The sequence below is a fragment of the Rattus rattus genome, chromosome 2 (assembly GCF_011064425.1).
Source record: "Rattus rattus isolate New Zealand chromosome 2, Rrattus_CSIRO_v1, whole genome shotgun sequence".
Classification (NCBI taxonomy): Eukaryota; Metazoa; Chordata; class Mammalia; order Rodentia; family Muridae; genus Rattus; species Rattus rattus.
In genome coordinates this window covers 108603370-108620418 of record NC_046155.1, presented here as the reverse complement: position 1 = coordinate 108620418, position 17049 = coordinate 108603370, and the positions used below count along the sequence as shown (strand labels likewise).

General features: G+C 38.4%; 1 protein-coding gene across 1 annotated transcript; it reads left to right on the top strand.

The window, feature by feature from the left end:
* Positions 1–358: 358 nt before the first annotated feature.
* On the top strand, positions 359–15322 carry Ccdc90b (coiled-coil domain containing 90B). The gene is made up of 9 exons (XM_032893218.1): positions 359–807; positions 4235–4354; positions 5109–5212; positions 8341–8442; positions 9497–9538; positions 9619–9690; positions 10157–10210; positions 11999–12113; positions 14895–15322. Exons 1-9 carry the CDS (start codon positions 708–710, stop codon positions 14954–14956), a joined length of 771 nt encoding a protein of 256 aa, XP_032749109.1. The 5' UTR covers positions 359–707; the 3' UTR covers positions 14957–15322.
* The last annotated feature ends 1727 nt before the right edge of the window (positions 15323–17049 follow it).

The following is a 17049-nucleotide window of genomic DNA, read 5'->3' as shown; positions in this document are numbered from 1 at the left end:
CTCAGTGCTTGAAATGGTGGTTGGTAGGTAGCTGATTCCCACAAAGTTGAAGTCTAGGTAAGACAATTGTAACTAGTACGTTGTTTGATACCAGGTGGAACAATGACTTTGGAAACTTAAGTCGGAGAGAGATAAACCATGAACGATATCGACCCAGTAAATGGAGAATTTTCGTTTCGTTTTCCTGAAGGAAAGGCCTAAAACAGTTGGTCCTCCAGTGCACCAGAGGGCCAAGCAGAAAGACGCGAAACTAACAAATGTGTGCAGCGGTTTGTACTTCCATAAGCCTTCTGGGCGAGGAAACAACCCGGTCTCATCCCCACAATCCTCAGCAGCGAGGACTGCGAGTCCCATGGTGCTATGCGACTACACAGGACTCGGTTTGGAAAGCTTGCTGTGGGACAAACTCGCCACCAGCAAATGGGCGCCAGAAGGTTCTCCAAGATCCCGGTTTCTTAGGGCGGTAAAGGCGGGAAGAGATGGGGAAGGGGCGATGGACTAGAGGGATAAGCTCTGAGTCATGAGAAGTGTGGCTCTGTGAAGAGGCCTAGCTTTGTTAAAGAAAAACCCCACAAGTAAGTGCTTTAGTGACAGATCGGAAACTACATTTCCCAGCATCCTTATGGTGAGAGAACTTCATTGTCCGAAAGCCTCTGCGAGAATCAACAACATTCCGCTTCCCTTTGCTGACCCGGAGGTCCGAGAATATGAGGAGCCGCTGGATTTGGCGGTTCCTGCGTCCCGAGGGCAGTGGAATCCGCTGGATTTCAAGTTCCCACGGGCGTCTGTCACCCGCCCTGCGGAGAGGTGAGGCGAAGACTCGCTCAGGGAGAATGTTCGGGCGGGTGTGCCTGCTCAGGCGTCCGCGAGAGTGACACACCCCCTACAGGGCCCCGCCCACCCGCGCAAAGCCACACGCGAGGCTCCGGGGAGGGCGGGTCGCTGGCTGAACCGATGGGGTCTGTTAGAGGGCTGCCTTCCTCTTAGACCCAGCGGACTTGCCCTTCCGCTCGGCTTCTGAATTGGTGGGGCACGGAGCGGGGTTCAGTGTCATAACGTTAATGAACTCTTAGGTAGTTTGCGAGTATCCTGGTTTACAAATTACATAGTGGGGTTTTGTTTTGTTTTTAAATGCCCTGGAACCTATACATTTCCAAACACTTGGGCCCTTTGTTAGTCTGTGTATCCAGGAGACTATCTTACTTTACTCCGAGAACTATTTCCTAGAGTTTTTTTATACTTTTGCTTTTCATTTTTTCCACCGTAAAAGGCATCCCAACCTCCACATTTTATTATTTCTGGATCTATTATGAATTTGAGCTATTCAGACACATTTCTCCTCCCTCCACACTTGTGTGGTTTTGTTGTTTGCCACTGTTTTGTTTATAGCCTGTTATTTAATTCTATTTATTCCACTAACTTGTAGTCAAGGCTGCCCTTGTCTGCTGTTTAACTGCTAGAATTAGTCACATCTTTGATTACGTATTTAGATAGTATAAATACACAGTCTGATGGACTTTTCAAAAAAGGATAGGGATGTGGGTCCACTAGTAAAAGCATGTGCTGCACAAGCATAACAACACAAAGTAGAATCCCCAGTACCCTCATAAAAGGCCCTTGCTGTGGCTCTCAGCCATTCCAGGTTCAATGAGAGCTGCCCTTTTAGAGAAATAGGAACATGACAGCAGGATACAAAGGCCTCACACACAAAGGGGTAGCATTATTTTAAATATGAGGAAATAATTCAAATCTCAATTTATCTGTGTACTTTTATCAAAAATATAACACCCCAGGAAAATGTTAATATTTTAATATAATTGTCAGGTTATTCCCCTTGAATCTGATTACTCTTGAGAGGAAATCTTGTCCCCCCTCCCTTAAAATTAGTGCATGGTTTGTGTTCCTGCTCACTCTAGACAAATAATGTCAATAGTCTAGCAAATTTGAAAGTTGATCCTTATTCCATGGACATACACTCTTTAAATAGTGAAATGCAGAGGAAGCTGTGATTTGTCTAAATTTTCTCATTGATGGTGCTGCAGTCTTAATTTGTTATTATTAACCACACTTAGCAGAATATCAGAAACACTACAGATGTTTCTTTTTAAGTACAGATTGCCAGCCTTATGACTAAGAAGTACTGAATTAGTCCTCAGGTGGAGAGGGGAGTGTTTTCATTAGTTCATTTAATTTGCCATAGATCTCCTATAGCACATATACAGCATGTCAGTAGACTCTAATGTTAGGTTATATTCTTTGGAGTTGTTTGAGATGAGTTTCACTGTGTAACTTTAGCTGTCCTAGAGCTCTAGATCAGGTTGGCCTTGAACTCACAGAAATACACCAGACTGCCTTCTAAGTGTTGGAATTAAACCTGTCCTTTAAGTAATTAGATATATAAGTAGCTTGGGATAAAATAAGACAACACAGGCTATAGATAAGATGTGAGCTTTGTAGTCAAAAGAACCTAAATTTGAATCCTATTACCTATCACTGTGTCTGTAACCTAAGCAAATTCCTTTGCCTTTTCTAAGCCTGGTATGGTTTGATCTAGTCTGAACTGGTTTCAGTATGTAACTTGGGCTAGCATTGAATTATGATCCTCCTGCCTCAGTCTCTTGAATGCTAGAATCACCATATTCAGCATTAGGTACCAAATGCAGCTTTAATACATGATCTTTTAATTTAAAAATGAGAATACTACTACCTTGTTTTGGAAGCATTTATCTGGTAGAACACCTTATACTTGACTACCACATTGACAGTTACTATCTTTAAAAAAAAAAAAAAGATTCATTTATTATATATAAGTGCACTATAGTTGTCTTCAGACACACCAGAAGAGGGCATCGGATTCTATTACAGATGGTTGTGAGATACCATGTGGTTGCTGGGAATTGAACTCAGAACCTCTGGAAAAGCAGTCAGTACTCTTAACCACTGAGCCATCTTTTCAGCCTAACAGTTATTATCTTAATGTATCACAATAGTTAAGAATTTTTATATGTGCAGAATTCATCCTTGGAGGAAATATTTCATAGTAAGATTCATCAGACTATACTGTGTTTGAGTTGAGTTTTGGGAATTTAATGGATTAGGACAGGAAGATGTCAGAAATGCCTGGTAGCTCTTAGATCTCCTATACTGATCAGAAATGCTCCAGAACTTTAAATCAAATTCATTGATTATGACTCACCTGTGTGTCAAAATGCTGTTGCATGACAAAACACATCCATCAGCTCACCTAGTTATAGAGCCCATTGCAGACCAAAGTACAGATTATGACATAATCCAACTTGATGAACCCTGAGATGTACTGGAGTTCCTTACTTTACTGGATAAGCAGAAATGACTGAAAGCATTACCAAGGCCCACCCCCATGGGTGACAGCTCATAATGCTGGGAACCTGGAGCATACCATACAGCCTGCAGGCAGCTCAATAGTATCCTTTCCAAGTGCCTCAGTTGGTCTGAACCTTTTAGGCAGTTTGTCTGCTTTCTGCTTCTTTGGGACAGCTGTTCTGGTCTGATTCATCTTTCAGCTCAGCTTGTCTGAGTCTCCTTAGCAGTGTGGCTCCTCCCAGAATCTCTGCAGCATCCTTCATTCTGAGAAGGACTCTCATCTTGTATTGCTTATTCTATCAGGAAGTTGTATACAATCCAGCCTAAGGAGCTTCCCTGAAGGGGTGACATATTCCCATGTTGAAGGGAACTATAACACAAGTGCCCTTGTGAGTCCTAAAGATACAGTATGAAAAATACAGCCAGGGTAGCATAGGGCTTCTAGACTGGTTCAATTACCCATTAACCGTTATAGCTGAGAACCAGGAAATAAATGATATGGGTACAGATGGGAACAGAAGGTCAGAACATACACATACAAAGATTTTGTAAGGAACTTCTGCACACTGAACAAAGCAGGGCAGACTCTGTTTCCCTGTAGTTAGAATAGAAGCAGTGGCATCTAAAGCAGTTAATACATACATTAGGATTTAGACCAACTCTTAGTATTTGAATGCTAAAAGAAAAAAATGAATATGTTAATGTTTGCCATGTACAGGATAGCATCAGATGTGAAAGGGGTTGAGAAGAGTCAGTTAATTTGAGTGACGTTACAGGACACCTATTTGGGAAGCTAGAATTGTATTTAAATGCATGAGGAGAGCTCTTTAGAAGCAAGCCAAAGTGTGATACCACTGTAAATTACTACAAGATAATCTTTTTCTATTTTCAGGTTTCTTGACCACTACAACTAAGTCGGGTTATGATAGAAGGCCTGTGGAAATAACTCCTTTAGAACAAAGAAAATTAACTTTTGATACCCATGCATTGGTGCAGGACTTGGAAACTCACGGTGAGAAACATGAATACTTAGAAGAAGAAAATTAGCAGCACTCATATAATAAATGCCCAAGTCAGCGGCACTGTTACCAACAATTAAGAGGGATTATTGAAAGAGAATGCTGACCATACACTGGAATGTTTTATAGTCACTTAAAATCATTGTTAGGAAGGATATATAGAGAATGAAAAAAAGCATAGGATAAAATTACATGCCCAGAATGATAGCATTTTTTGGCTAATACTAAATTCTGAATGGAAATATAAATGTGGAAGAATAAAAAATTAATATTTCCAGATATGGTAATATATTACAAGGGAACACCTGTTTGGCAGTGCAGAGTGGTATTCAGAAATACTGAATCTGCTTACTAAAATTCTAGATAAATGTCTTAGGAATCAATAAAAGAAAGTTTAGTAATTTTATAGAAAAGTAGGCAAAGGCCATAAAAAAGTAGTGCACAGAAAAATAATAAAAATGTATGCATCTACCTAACTTCACTATCAACCAAGTACTATTGTAGAATAAATGAAAATAATGAAATACCATTTTATTGCCAATGATATGCTCACTACCAAAAAAGACTAGAAATATTCAATTTTGTTGTATATCTAATTAGGGATTACAGAGTGCTTTTAAAATAAGATAGTACTGTCCATCTTTTCATTGTAACTGTTTTAAGTATTATAGTTGAGCTACTGAAAGTTTGTCGGCTGTCTCTTCTGCTGGTGAGGTATGTTTTAAATGCAGATTTGCTTGTCTGCAGGATTTGACAAAGGGCAAGCACAGACGATTGTGTCGGTCCTAAGTACGTTATCAAATGTCAGCCTGGATACTGTCTACAAGGAGATGGTGACGAAAGCCCAACAGGTAATACGTCCATTTTTTATCACTCCTCATAGTTTCATTACATAATCTTTTCCAAGGAAGGAGGAAAGGATGAATTAGAAAGGCCTTTCTCAGAATCTGCCTAGAAGAATTGGAGTGCCCATAACAAGAGTGCTTGATAGCTAGAGAGGAATTCAGTCATCTTCCCTTGTGAGAGATGAATGTAGAATTTCAATCATGGGGTAGACTGCAGTGAAAACTCTTCCCCCAGAAAATTCTCCAATGCAAAAGAGCTAGCCTTTCTACATGTTTTGAATGGCCGTGCCATGGTTAATTTTTACAGACTTTGTAAGCTAGAAAGAACTAACATGGGTGAAGTATTTAAATCTGATGGGATATAAAATTCTTCAAAAAGAATTAAACATTATTTATTGGGGGTAAGGGTACATGCCATGGCACAAGTGTGAAGGTCAGAGGACAGCTTTCGAGAGTTGGTTCTCTCCTGCCACCATGTGAGTCCGGGGATTGAACTCAAGTTGTGATGCTAAGGCAGCACACATGCTTACCCACTAAGTCATTTTGCTGACCTGTGCATGGCTTGAGTGATTTTTAAGGCTTCATATTTCAATGATAACAGACAAAAATCAACCAGACATTTCAACTGTTTAAAAATCTGTTTTCTTCTTATACTTAATTTTATTTTTTTCAAATTTAGTCTTTTTCCTTCAGATGGTTATTTCATAACCATAAATATTAAGGTTTCTTACATAAAATTAGAATCTTCTTTATGCAGTTTAGTTATTTTAAGGGTTAGAGAAAAATCAAAAGCTCTTAAAGATTTTTACTGTATTTCTTAATTTGTTAGACATTAAAATACCTTAACTTTCTTTTCAATTTTGCATTATTTTTAGCATATCTTATTTCCGGATCATCACAAACTAGTAAATTAAAGAAATGGAAAAAATGGCCAAGCATTTAATTAATTCTCCCAAAGCTCTGTTATGTCTTATAGTGGTCTAGTCAAAGGAGCTATTGACATTTTCAATAAAATAACTTACTATTACATTTTAAGCATGCTTTTTATGCAAGCATGGATTTAAAACTATGATTTGAGGACCATTCCTGCTGCCAGAACCACTTAGTCCTGCATACTAAAAATAGCACTCAGTGTAAAAATGTTACTATGAAAAACTTTTGGCTTTTAAAAATACTGGTTTGTGCGGCTGGAGAGATGGCTCAGCAGTTAAGAGCACTGACTGTTCTTCCAGAGGTCCTGAGTTCAATTCCCAGCAACCACATGATGGCTCACAACCATCTGTAATGGGATCTGATTCCCTTTTCTGGTATGTCTGAAGGCAGTGACAGTGTGCTCATATAAATAAAAAATTAATTAAAAAAAAAAAGAAAGTGTTTTGTTAAAAAAAAAAATACTGGTTTGCGATGTTAAAAACACCCTGTTCATTTAGGAACCTAATCCCACCTCTAGGATAAAAGAATAATGAAGGTAAAGTTAGTTTTTAGAAGGAAGCAGCCATGTTTGAAAGTGTTGTCTAATGAGTGGCAGACAAAGTGAGGAATCAGATTAAGATCTGACAGAATAGCATATGCCCAACTCTCACCAAAAGAGAGAAAGAAGAAGCTATTTAAGAGAGAAGAGCGCAAAGAGAAAGGGAGAGGGTGCAGTTTTTCTGGGACGGAGTAAAACCAGATTGCAAAGAGAAAACAAGCTAGACACAGGTGAAGACAGAGCAATTCAGTCAGAACTTGAGAGAAGTTGTGGTGAATCAGTCAGCTTGAAGAGGAGTTTGAGCCAGAACAGTTGAATCAGCCAGCCAGAGGTCAGAAAGAACAATGAAGGGGTGAGCTTATTCAGCAGTAACTCTCAGAGGCCTAAAGCATTCTGGGCCTAGATAAGATTGTACAAAGGCTGGGAGCCTCAAGGTTTAGGCCTAGGTTAGCAGACAAAGGCAGTAATCCTTAGACATATCCATTGTATCCGTGAACAGAAGTTACTTTTACATAAAGATGAATGAATTGTAGACACTTTGAAGATTAAATTATTATAGCTTTCAGGGATGTCTGAAATTACTGTGCCCTCTGTTATAAAAAACAAGTTTTCAGTCTTTCTCACTTATATCAATAAACGGGGAACTGTAATTTTTAAAATGGACTAGTGGTTCTTTTTGCTTAGACCTTTTTCTTTATTAAGAAGCCCTGATATGTAAGAGTTCTGATCTCAAGATTACCCCTTCTTCCTTTACCTTTTGGTAAAGAGAGATAAATTATGGTCTTTCTAATTTTAAGAAGTTGAATGTGGAAACAAATTTCTTTGTAGGGTTGCTGTGAGTCACTTCTGCAGAAATGTTCTGCTAAGTATACTTGGTACACATCAAGGCTGAGGCAAGAGGGTCAAGAATTATGTTTAAAACATTAATTTTTCCCATTTGTGCAGGGGTTTATTATAGAAACAAAATATTCTCTAAGTATTTTTTTAAGTTATACAGAGCAAGACCTTTTCTGCAAAAACAAGCTTATAGTCCTTTATAAAGCAAATGTTTATGATGTCAGGTAGGAGTTTCCTTTTCTTTCACATTTTCTCTGCAGTGTCAAATACAGGAAAGAGACCAGGACATTTAAACAAAATTAACTGTGCTGTGCTGATAAACGGCAGTTGTTTCAGCTGTTTATCATATTTAAAAAAATACTCTGACTCCTATTTGACTTCTTTGTATTTTCATATGGTACAGAAGTCTCTCAAAATCAAAACACTGAAATATTAGTAACAAACAAAATTCTGAAGGGGCTAGAGAGATGACTTAGAGAGAAGAGCATTGGCTGAGGTCCTGAGTTCAATTTTCAGCATCCACATGATGCCTGTCAACCATCTGTGTATGGGTTCTGATTCCCTCTTCTGGCATGCATGAAGACTAAGCAGACAGACAGACAGACAGACACTCTTCATTAAAAGACCTAGATATTTCTCTTCACTCAAAGGTTTTCTTCCTTGAATTTCCTCATTTTTATTTTGTTATTTCAGGGTGTTATTTCATGTGTATTTTTTCTTAATCAGTAATTATACATGTTAGCATGTTGACATTCTTTTAAACAATTCAAAAGTAAAAGGATGCCACTATTTCATGTCACTCAGTTATTTTTATTTTATTTCCTAGGAAATAACCATCCAGCAGCTAATGGCTCATTTGGATTCCATCAGAAAAGACATGGTCATCCTAGAGAAAAGTGAATTTGCAAATCTGAGAGCAGAGAATGAGGTAACAGAATTTTTAACTTACTAGTAGTGATAAAAAAGTAACTGATCTCACAAGTATGCTAGTAAATAACTTAGTAACACCAAATAATATGATGTATTACAAAGCTTTTAAATTAAAAAGTCACTGTTTAAAGGTGGGCATGGTGATGTACACCTTTAATTCCAGCACTTAGGAGACAGAGACTGGTTGGTTCTCTGTGTGTCTAAGGCCAGCCTGATCTACATAGCACATTCCAGACCAACTAAGGCTAAAGTGAGATCCTGTCTCAAAAAACAAAAACAAGTCACTGTTTAAAGGTTAAATTAGATTACCTACTCTTCATCTCCAAACCAGTTTCTTACATATTGAGTACATACTGTAAGTTGTTTATATAAAAATCATAGAAAGAGGGAAGGATCTGAGCTGTAAAGTTCTGTTTATGTGTGTGGCTGTATGTATATGGGTGCAGGTGCCAAAAGAGGGCATCAGATCCTGTGGTGTAGGAGTGACAGGCAGTAGTAAGCAACCTAACTTGGCTGCTAGGAACCTGAACTCAAGCCCCCTAGAAGAGCAGGAAGCACTTCTAACCACTGAGCCATCTCTGTGAACCCCCAAGATGTACTTTTGTAGTTAAATCCGGATCAACTTAGTTTAAGATTTATTTGGGGGAATAGAGGCTTAGGAGGGGCAAGGAGGAGGGCTGTAGAGAGAGACATGCCTATAGAGGTCAGAAGAGGGTGTCAAATCCCCTGACACTGGGGTCATAGGCAGCTGGTCCAACTCAGGGCCTCTAGAGCAGCAGCAAGCAGTCTTAACCACTGAGCCACGTCTCAACCAGCTCTAGCTTAAATATTTCTCAATTTAAAAAAGTAAATCATTTTAAAAGTAAAATTTAACACCAAAACTAAATGTTTTGTACCTAAAATATATTTAATGAACACACTGGTCTGTTCTTTTTTAAAATCATAATTCTTTATTAAAAAAGCCAGATACCCAAATTTCACTAAGTTTTGAAACTTAAAGTAATCACAGGCACTTTTGGATTGATCCTAACTGTCACCTCTTTTACACCTAGAAAATGAAAATTGAACTAGATCAAGTTAAGCAGCAGCTGATTGTAAGTGAAATTTATTCCACTAGTTTCAAAACAAATACCCATTACAAGATCATTTTTTAAAATACTAATTTTCTTTAAAGAATGAAACCAGTCGAATCAGGGCAGACAATAGGCTGGACATCAACCTGGAGCGGAGCAGAGTGACAGATATGGTAACATGCTTCTTAAAATTTGTTTCTTCACTTCTTGTGTGCGTGCCCAGTAGTGTGTTTTTTTTAAAGATTATCTTTAATTATGTATATGTAAGTATGATTATATATCCACCTGGGAGGCCAGAGGTGTTAATCCCCTGGGGCTGGTGTTACATACAGTCGTGAGCAGTCCAGTGTGAGTGCAGGAAATCAGAAAAAGCAGTAAGTCCTCTTTAACTGCTGAGCTATTTTTCCAGCCCCTCCGATACGTTTTTAAATAAGCGTTCTTGTTGTATTTATTCCTTCTGAAGTCATTTGTAGCCCCTCTCACGTTGCTGTTGTTATAACACATGTGGACGTGAGAGGCAACTTTGCAGGGTCTCTCACCTGCCGTGGGCTCCAGAGACCCAGCTCAGGCTGCGGGCGTGTGCGGCAGCTGTCATCTTGCTGCTCATTCTCTCTCTTAATCTGACGTCATATCGTTTAGTTCACAGATCAAGAAAAACAACTTATGGAAGCAACCAATGAATTTACCAAAAAGGTATGTTACTATGTAGAAGTTTCTCTTTCATATCTCATGTGCTTTTCTAAGTTTTAGTTGTAAGTTTGGGTTACCTAGCCCTATAGAATCTGATTCTTCACCTCCGTCACAGTTTGCCAGCACTGTGGGAAAAGCCACCCTGAGGAAATGCTGGTTCTTGAGCTGCTACAGTGGAGTAGGAATTAAAGGCTTTCTAGGGCTAGAGGGATGACTCAGCACACCACACTTAACAGGAGTCTGGACTTTGGTTCCTAGCACTCACATCAGGCAGCGCACAACCTCTGTTCCAAGGGTCACATGCCTGATGCCTCCAACACATATCCACACACAGACACACGATGTAAAATAAAATTAAAAACATTTTTAAAAGGATGAAGGATTGGACTGGGCCACAGTCCCAGCACTTGGGAGGCAGAGGTAGATGAGTTTGAGCCTAGCCTGGTCTCGTCATAGTAAGGTCCCAGCCAAAGCTACATAGTGAAACTGTCTACATAGTGAAAAACACACACCTCAAAAAAAGTATTAACTTTCGCATGACATGCTTTTAAAAAATTAAGCTATTTTTTACATTGACGTAACTGTTATAAAAATAAAATACACTATTGTTTAAGTAAATGTCTAGATTTAAATTTGAAAAATCCTTAATTTTTTAAACTCAGAGTAAATATTTAATGTTTATTATGTACCAGATACCATTATACATTTACACGTGTCTGTTAACGTTTTCAGGTCAGCTCTGTGCTTATTGTTATTTCTACTTTAGCAGTTTGGAAAATAAGATACAAAAAGGTTAAAATCACACAACAGGAGGTGGTAGAGCTGAGATAAGAACATAGATCGTAGGGGCTGGAGATGGTTCAGTGGTTAAGAACACTGGCTTCTCTTTCAGAGAAAGATTCGACTCCCAGCAGCCACATGACGCTCACAGCTATCTATAACTCCAGTTCCAGGGGATCTGTCACCCCTGTGCACACATCCACACACGCAGGCAGAACACCAATGCACATGTAAAAGTAAATACATTTACAGGATTCTAATCCGAGCGTGCTATGTAATCCCAGCACTCGACTGCAGTGAGTTTGAAGCCACACCTGGCAAGTATGCAGTATATCCTTTCTCAAAGAGCCAGACTGGAAACCCAGTACTGAGAAGTCCTGTGTACATGCTTAATAACCTATAAGAAGTCATTAGTAAGTAAACCCCAGCTTCTGATTTAGCCTCATCTTTTTCTTAAAAGTTCTCTTGCTCAGGATTTAGTAAGGGAGGATCACCTGTGCTCTTTGAAGAACCCATTTTCTTTGACTCCTTGGCCAGAGAAAGTAGATAAACAAGGAAATGAGCAAATTCACATCAACCCATTTCTGAGCTTTGTCCCCTGTGCACGCAAAGTTACCCCCCAGGTTGGTACCAATTTGGTTGGTATTTATGGCAGAATATATTTAAAAGTTGTCTTTTTTATGTTTGAAAGGTTAATAATATTCCAAAGACTTTACATACAAAAGTGTTAGTTCTGGGACTAAAACGTTTGCTTCTTAGGTTATCATATATAGTTAGGTTTTGAATACCCTAAGAGATTTTTAGTAGACTGTGTCCAATATTGAATGATTCAAGAAAATTATTCCCGATATGAAATTGGAGGAATGTTTTGTTACTTGGCAGTACTCATTTACTACTAAGACTTTTTTAAATGCACCATTAGCACACAGTTTAAGGTTTTAATATAAATGTTTTTGTCCATAATATATAGGGATAAAACCTTAATTCTCTGCTTTTTCTGATTTGCTACAGGATATGCAAACTAAAAGTATTATTTCAGAGACCAGTAATAAAATTGACACTGAAATCGCTTCCTTAAAAACACTGATGGAGTCGAGCAAACTTGAGACAATTCGTTATCTTGCAGGTAAGTCTGTCTGTCGGAGTGAATGTTTGGATCTATTGGTTCCTACTCTCAGAATAACCATGCCAGGACAGAGATAAAAAGGAGCTAGAAATTCTCCTTCGTTGCTTGGTACCCTGTTTTCCTTGAAGAAGGTACCAGTTTCAAGATCGGAGTAGCAAGCAGCTGTGCAGTTTTACTGATAGAAAAAGGAGTCTGGTTATCAAGAAGATAAATAAACCCAAGAACAATATGGTAAAATTAATTGTGTAAATTCCACAATGAAAAATGTCATTTTATTGGAAAGGTTTGAAAGGATTAGAAAGATCACAAAAGTAGATATGGGCTGTTAAAAAACATAGCAAAAGGAGAGCAGTGGAGGGTAAGGAAACTTCTTACCTTGGACCAAGTGAGCACATAGACACTGTCCCAAACTTAGAGTGGCTCACACCTTCAGTCTGACCTAAGATTTTTATGGCTCATGTGACAGGAAGAATGTATTTATTAAATATTATTTGTCTAAAGCAGTATGTTTTAATTTAAATTCAAGAGCAATGAAAATCCCCTCACCCTCTTAATTTAGTATTAGTCTATATGTTGTCTTGTGTATACAAGTAAGATACAGTTATAAAAAAGATTTTTCCGTTTTAGTTAACTCCTTGTGTTAAATGTAACTAAATGTTAGAGGTGTACTTAAACATTAAGTGTTTAGCATCTTTTTATTACTAACCATAGTATTTTGAGGTATCAACATGTGAACTTCCCCAGCAGTGTTGCTTTCATTTCTTCATCCTTAAGAGCAGTACTACTGAACATATATGTGCATGTTCACTAAATACACACATTCTATACCCTTGTTGCTGTACACATTTAAAATTTGGAGTAACACCAGGCATGGTGGCACATGCCTTTAATCCCAGCACTTGGGAGGCAGAAACAAAACAAAAACCTGGGGGTCAAAAGATATACCTATTTTAAATGTGTGTATCAACAAATGACTATATAAATAAAATTCCTCATCATAGTGGTTTTCTGGCCACCCACTATTTGTGATGTGGCACGTTAGAAGATGAATGTGTCTCAGTCCTCAACTGATGTATATCCCCTTATTTTTTAATTTAAGGGCTCTATTTTTATTTCTAACATTAGGTTCATGTTTAAAATTCAGATTTAAAAAAAAAAATCTAAAGTTAGGCTTTGAAAACCCCTACATTGACAAAGTCTGTAGAACCAAAGGTCTTGAGTTCAACTGTAATGCTAAAGGAAATTCTAAAACAGGCATTCGGAATGTTCATTCTCTTCCACAATCAGTCTCAAAGCAACAAAGAAATAGTTTCAGATTCTATCTGGTATTTCCCTATATTCTTCTGAGTATTTACCTAAAGAATACCACAGTTAAAAACAAACAGAATACTGCTGGGTACTTTTAATCCCAGCACTCAGGAAGCAGAGACAGGCAGATCTCTGAGTTCAAGGCCAGCCTGGTCTACAGAGTGAATTCCCAGACAGTCAGGGCTACACAGAGGGATCCTGTGGTAGGGGTAGGGATAACACCACAAAATACTTTTTTACCCTCCAAATTGAAGATGGTGGCATTTTCCAGAAAGCTTTCTTTTAGCAGTTCATAGATATACAAGGCAAATCTAATAGACTTAGTGGTAATAGCAAAAGAAATACACAAGATAGCAATTGTTTTAAAAAAGATTTTGCTGGGTCTAGAGAGAAGGCTTAATGGCTGAGAGCACTGGTTGTTGTTCTAAAGGACCAAGGTTTGATTCTCAGCACCCATATGGAGACTCACAACCATCTGTGACTCCAGGATCCTGTCCCCTCTTCTGGCTTCCACAGGTACCTGACATACACATGGTGAACTGACATAAATGTAGGTATAACACTCATACACATAAAAATAGACTTTCTTAAGTCATCCTTTTGTTTTGCTGAGCATTTGGAACCAGTAATATTGAAGCATCTTCTCCTTCCTCCTTTAAGTATATTTTAGTACTGTTGTTACCAGTGAGCAGTTTAGGAAGCCACAGTTACACATTTTTAAATAAGTAGGAAGATAAAGCATATATGGATCTATTTGTTCTAGAATACCTGAGATGTTGTTATAAGACAGTAAGATTCCCTTTCTTAAAGATTTACAAACACCAGACATGGTAGGGTTTGGCTGTCAATTTGCCCAAACCTTCTAGGCTTAGTCTCCCAAGTGTCTGGAAGTATGGGTACATGTCAAAAACCTCAATTGTGGAAACACCTCCATAAGGTCAGTCTGTAGACAAGGCTGTGGGGAATTGTCTTAATGACTGATAGAAGAACTCAGCCTGATGTGGGTGTCACTACCTCTAGATAGATAGGCTAAAAACAGGCTGAGTGAGACAGTCAGCAACACTGGTTTTGCTTCAGTTCCTTCTCTGGTTCCTGCCTTAAGTTCCTGCCCTGTCTTCCTGCAGTGATTGGGTGTGGCTAAGAGTTGTTGAACCCTTTCCTCCCCAAGCTGTTTTGCTCATGGTGTTTATCACAGCAACAGAACTCCTAAGACCTTGTGTTAGTAACTTTGAGGCACTGCTTACATTTTCTGACATGACATTTATATTTTTTTTAATTATTTTTGTTTTGATCTCTAAAATATAGAAAGCTATTGATGTAACTATTGCCTTTACAATTGCCTTTTATCCTTAGTTTAATTTTCTAGGGAAAAAGAACATGGGATATAAGTTTGATTTTCTGTTTCTGTTCATTTTTTTTATTGTCTGAAATAATTGAGCTATGGCTTGTAACATAGTTTGTTTCTTTTCACAGCCTCGGTGTTCACTTGCTTGGCGATAGCACTGGGGTTTTATAGGTTCTGGAAGGAGAACTGACCCTCCTGTTGCTGCTGCTGATCACTCCATAGAATGTACTTACTACAAACTCTTCAAAGAACTGGTAGACTAAATGGAGTGTTTTGGTATTTTATTTTTATGTTGTACATCTTTATGTTGAAAAGCTCTAACTCAAAGCCTGGCTTGAGATAGAAGTGCACTTGGTCCTTGTCCTCTGACAACTATAGCAATAAAAGTTTTGCATTTGACCTTTGTAAGTGAAATAGGATTTGTATCAGATTACATTCTTGTAAACAGTTCTGTAGTCTATACACTTGCTGGATTTTATTTTCTTGGTTATTATTGCAATTAGATTTTTATATAAAATAAAATACTATAACAAAGTTGGTTGATTTTTCAAAGTGACTTCCTATGTAAGTGGAGTTTTTTTGTAGTGAATAATAAGTTTAAAATAATGTGAATCCCATTTAAATGTGTTATACTTAAAATGAAATGAAATGTATAGTTTTTCTGATTACATGTATCTTTTTAATTTTTCATATGTGCAGCATTTGAGGGGTGGATTTTGTGGTGGTTTGTTTGTTTGCTACCAAGGACTGAACCTAAAACTTAGTGCATGTTGGCTGATTAGGTGTCTGCCAACCACCCTCTGTTCCCCAGAAATTATCCTCACCTCCTGAATTATGTCACATTACCCATCTATATGAAACAGACTTTCCCAATGACTCATTTAAATTCAAACATCTCTTGGGTGTGTGTGTGTGTGTGTGTGTGTGTGTGTGTGTGTGTGTGTGTGTGTGTGTGTGTACCATAATACATAGTACCATCTCATAGTTGGGGATTGAAACCTCCCAACCAGAACTAAAAAAAGGTTATTCACATTTGTTTTGCTTGCCTCCTTTTGTTGTTCTCTAGTCTTCACATTTCCCTCTTCCTTTTTTCCTCTTTGTTTGTGTATGTGTATGAGTTACATATGTATTCATGTGGTGGCCAAACATCACCTTTGGGTGTCTTCCTCATTCATTCTGTATCTTACTTTTTGAAACAGAATCTCTCCTCTCCCCCCTCCTCCAACCCACCTGTTTCTGTCCCCTTTTCTTCCCCTTCCCCTTTTCACTCCCCAGACTTGAGGCTTACCCTTTCAGCTAACTTGACAAACCTCAGGAATCTATCTATTCTGCCCCCAGCACTGGATTACAGACACAGGCTGTCTGCCCATGTTTACAGGAGCGCTAGAGAGGCAAATACAGTGTTCTTTATATACTGAGCCATCTCTCCAGATCTCTTACATCTGAGTTCTCTATCCAGATTGACAAACCAAGAATCACCTTGACCCTCCCAAGTGCTAGACATAAAATGAGCATGTATTCATGCCATATTTGATGTGATGCTGGATATTAAACTAGGCAAGCACTTTTCCAACTCATCCCCAGCCATCCGTGCCATACTTCTGACTAGCCTGATCTGATCTCAGCAGATTCTTGGGGCCAACAAATCCTGCTCATACTAGCTAGGTTTAAATAGCCACCACATACTTTGCTGGCTCACCATAGGAAGAAAGAAATAGGATGAAAATGTTTGAGAACTAAATCAGAACCATAGCTGCTTTTGGGTCAACAAAGGACAGAGTCTCAATTCATTGGGGCTATGGGGAAAGGAGAAAACAACCCATGTGCTTTGGTCCTGCTGAGTCTGCCTCTTAACTACTTCTATAAAACTCACAGCACAGGGCAGAGGTGGAATTCGGAACCAGATGACTTAAGGGGTTTCCTTAGCAAAGGTGTAGCATGGACTCTTTTTTAAAAGAGTAGATTTTCACTCATGTAAAGCATTTGAATGAGACATTTGGTAATGGTTGTAAAGCCGTTCTGTTTGAATGCTTACCTTTACCCCCTCAAGTCTAGATGCTCTGTTTAAAAAAAAAAAAGTTGGAAGTCATTTGACTAAATAAAATGTTTTGTCACAGTGGGGGTGTGTGTATGTACACGCACGAGTGTCTTAAGACAGTCACTGTGGAGCACAGATGCCCATTAATACTTTTCCGCTCTCTTAAGTGTTAGATTTAGATGTTGTACTGTAATACTTAACAAAGGTCAAAACTCTTTAAGATCATGCATATTAGTAGTAGTATA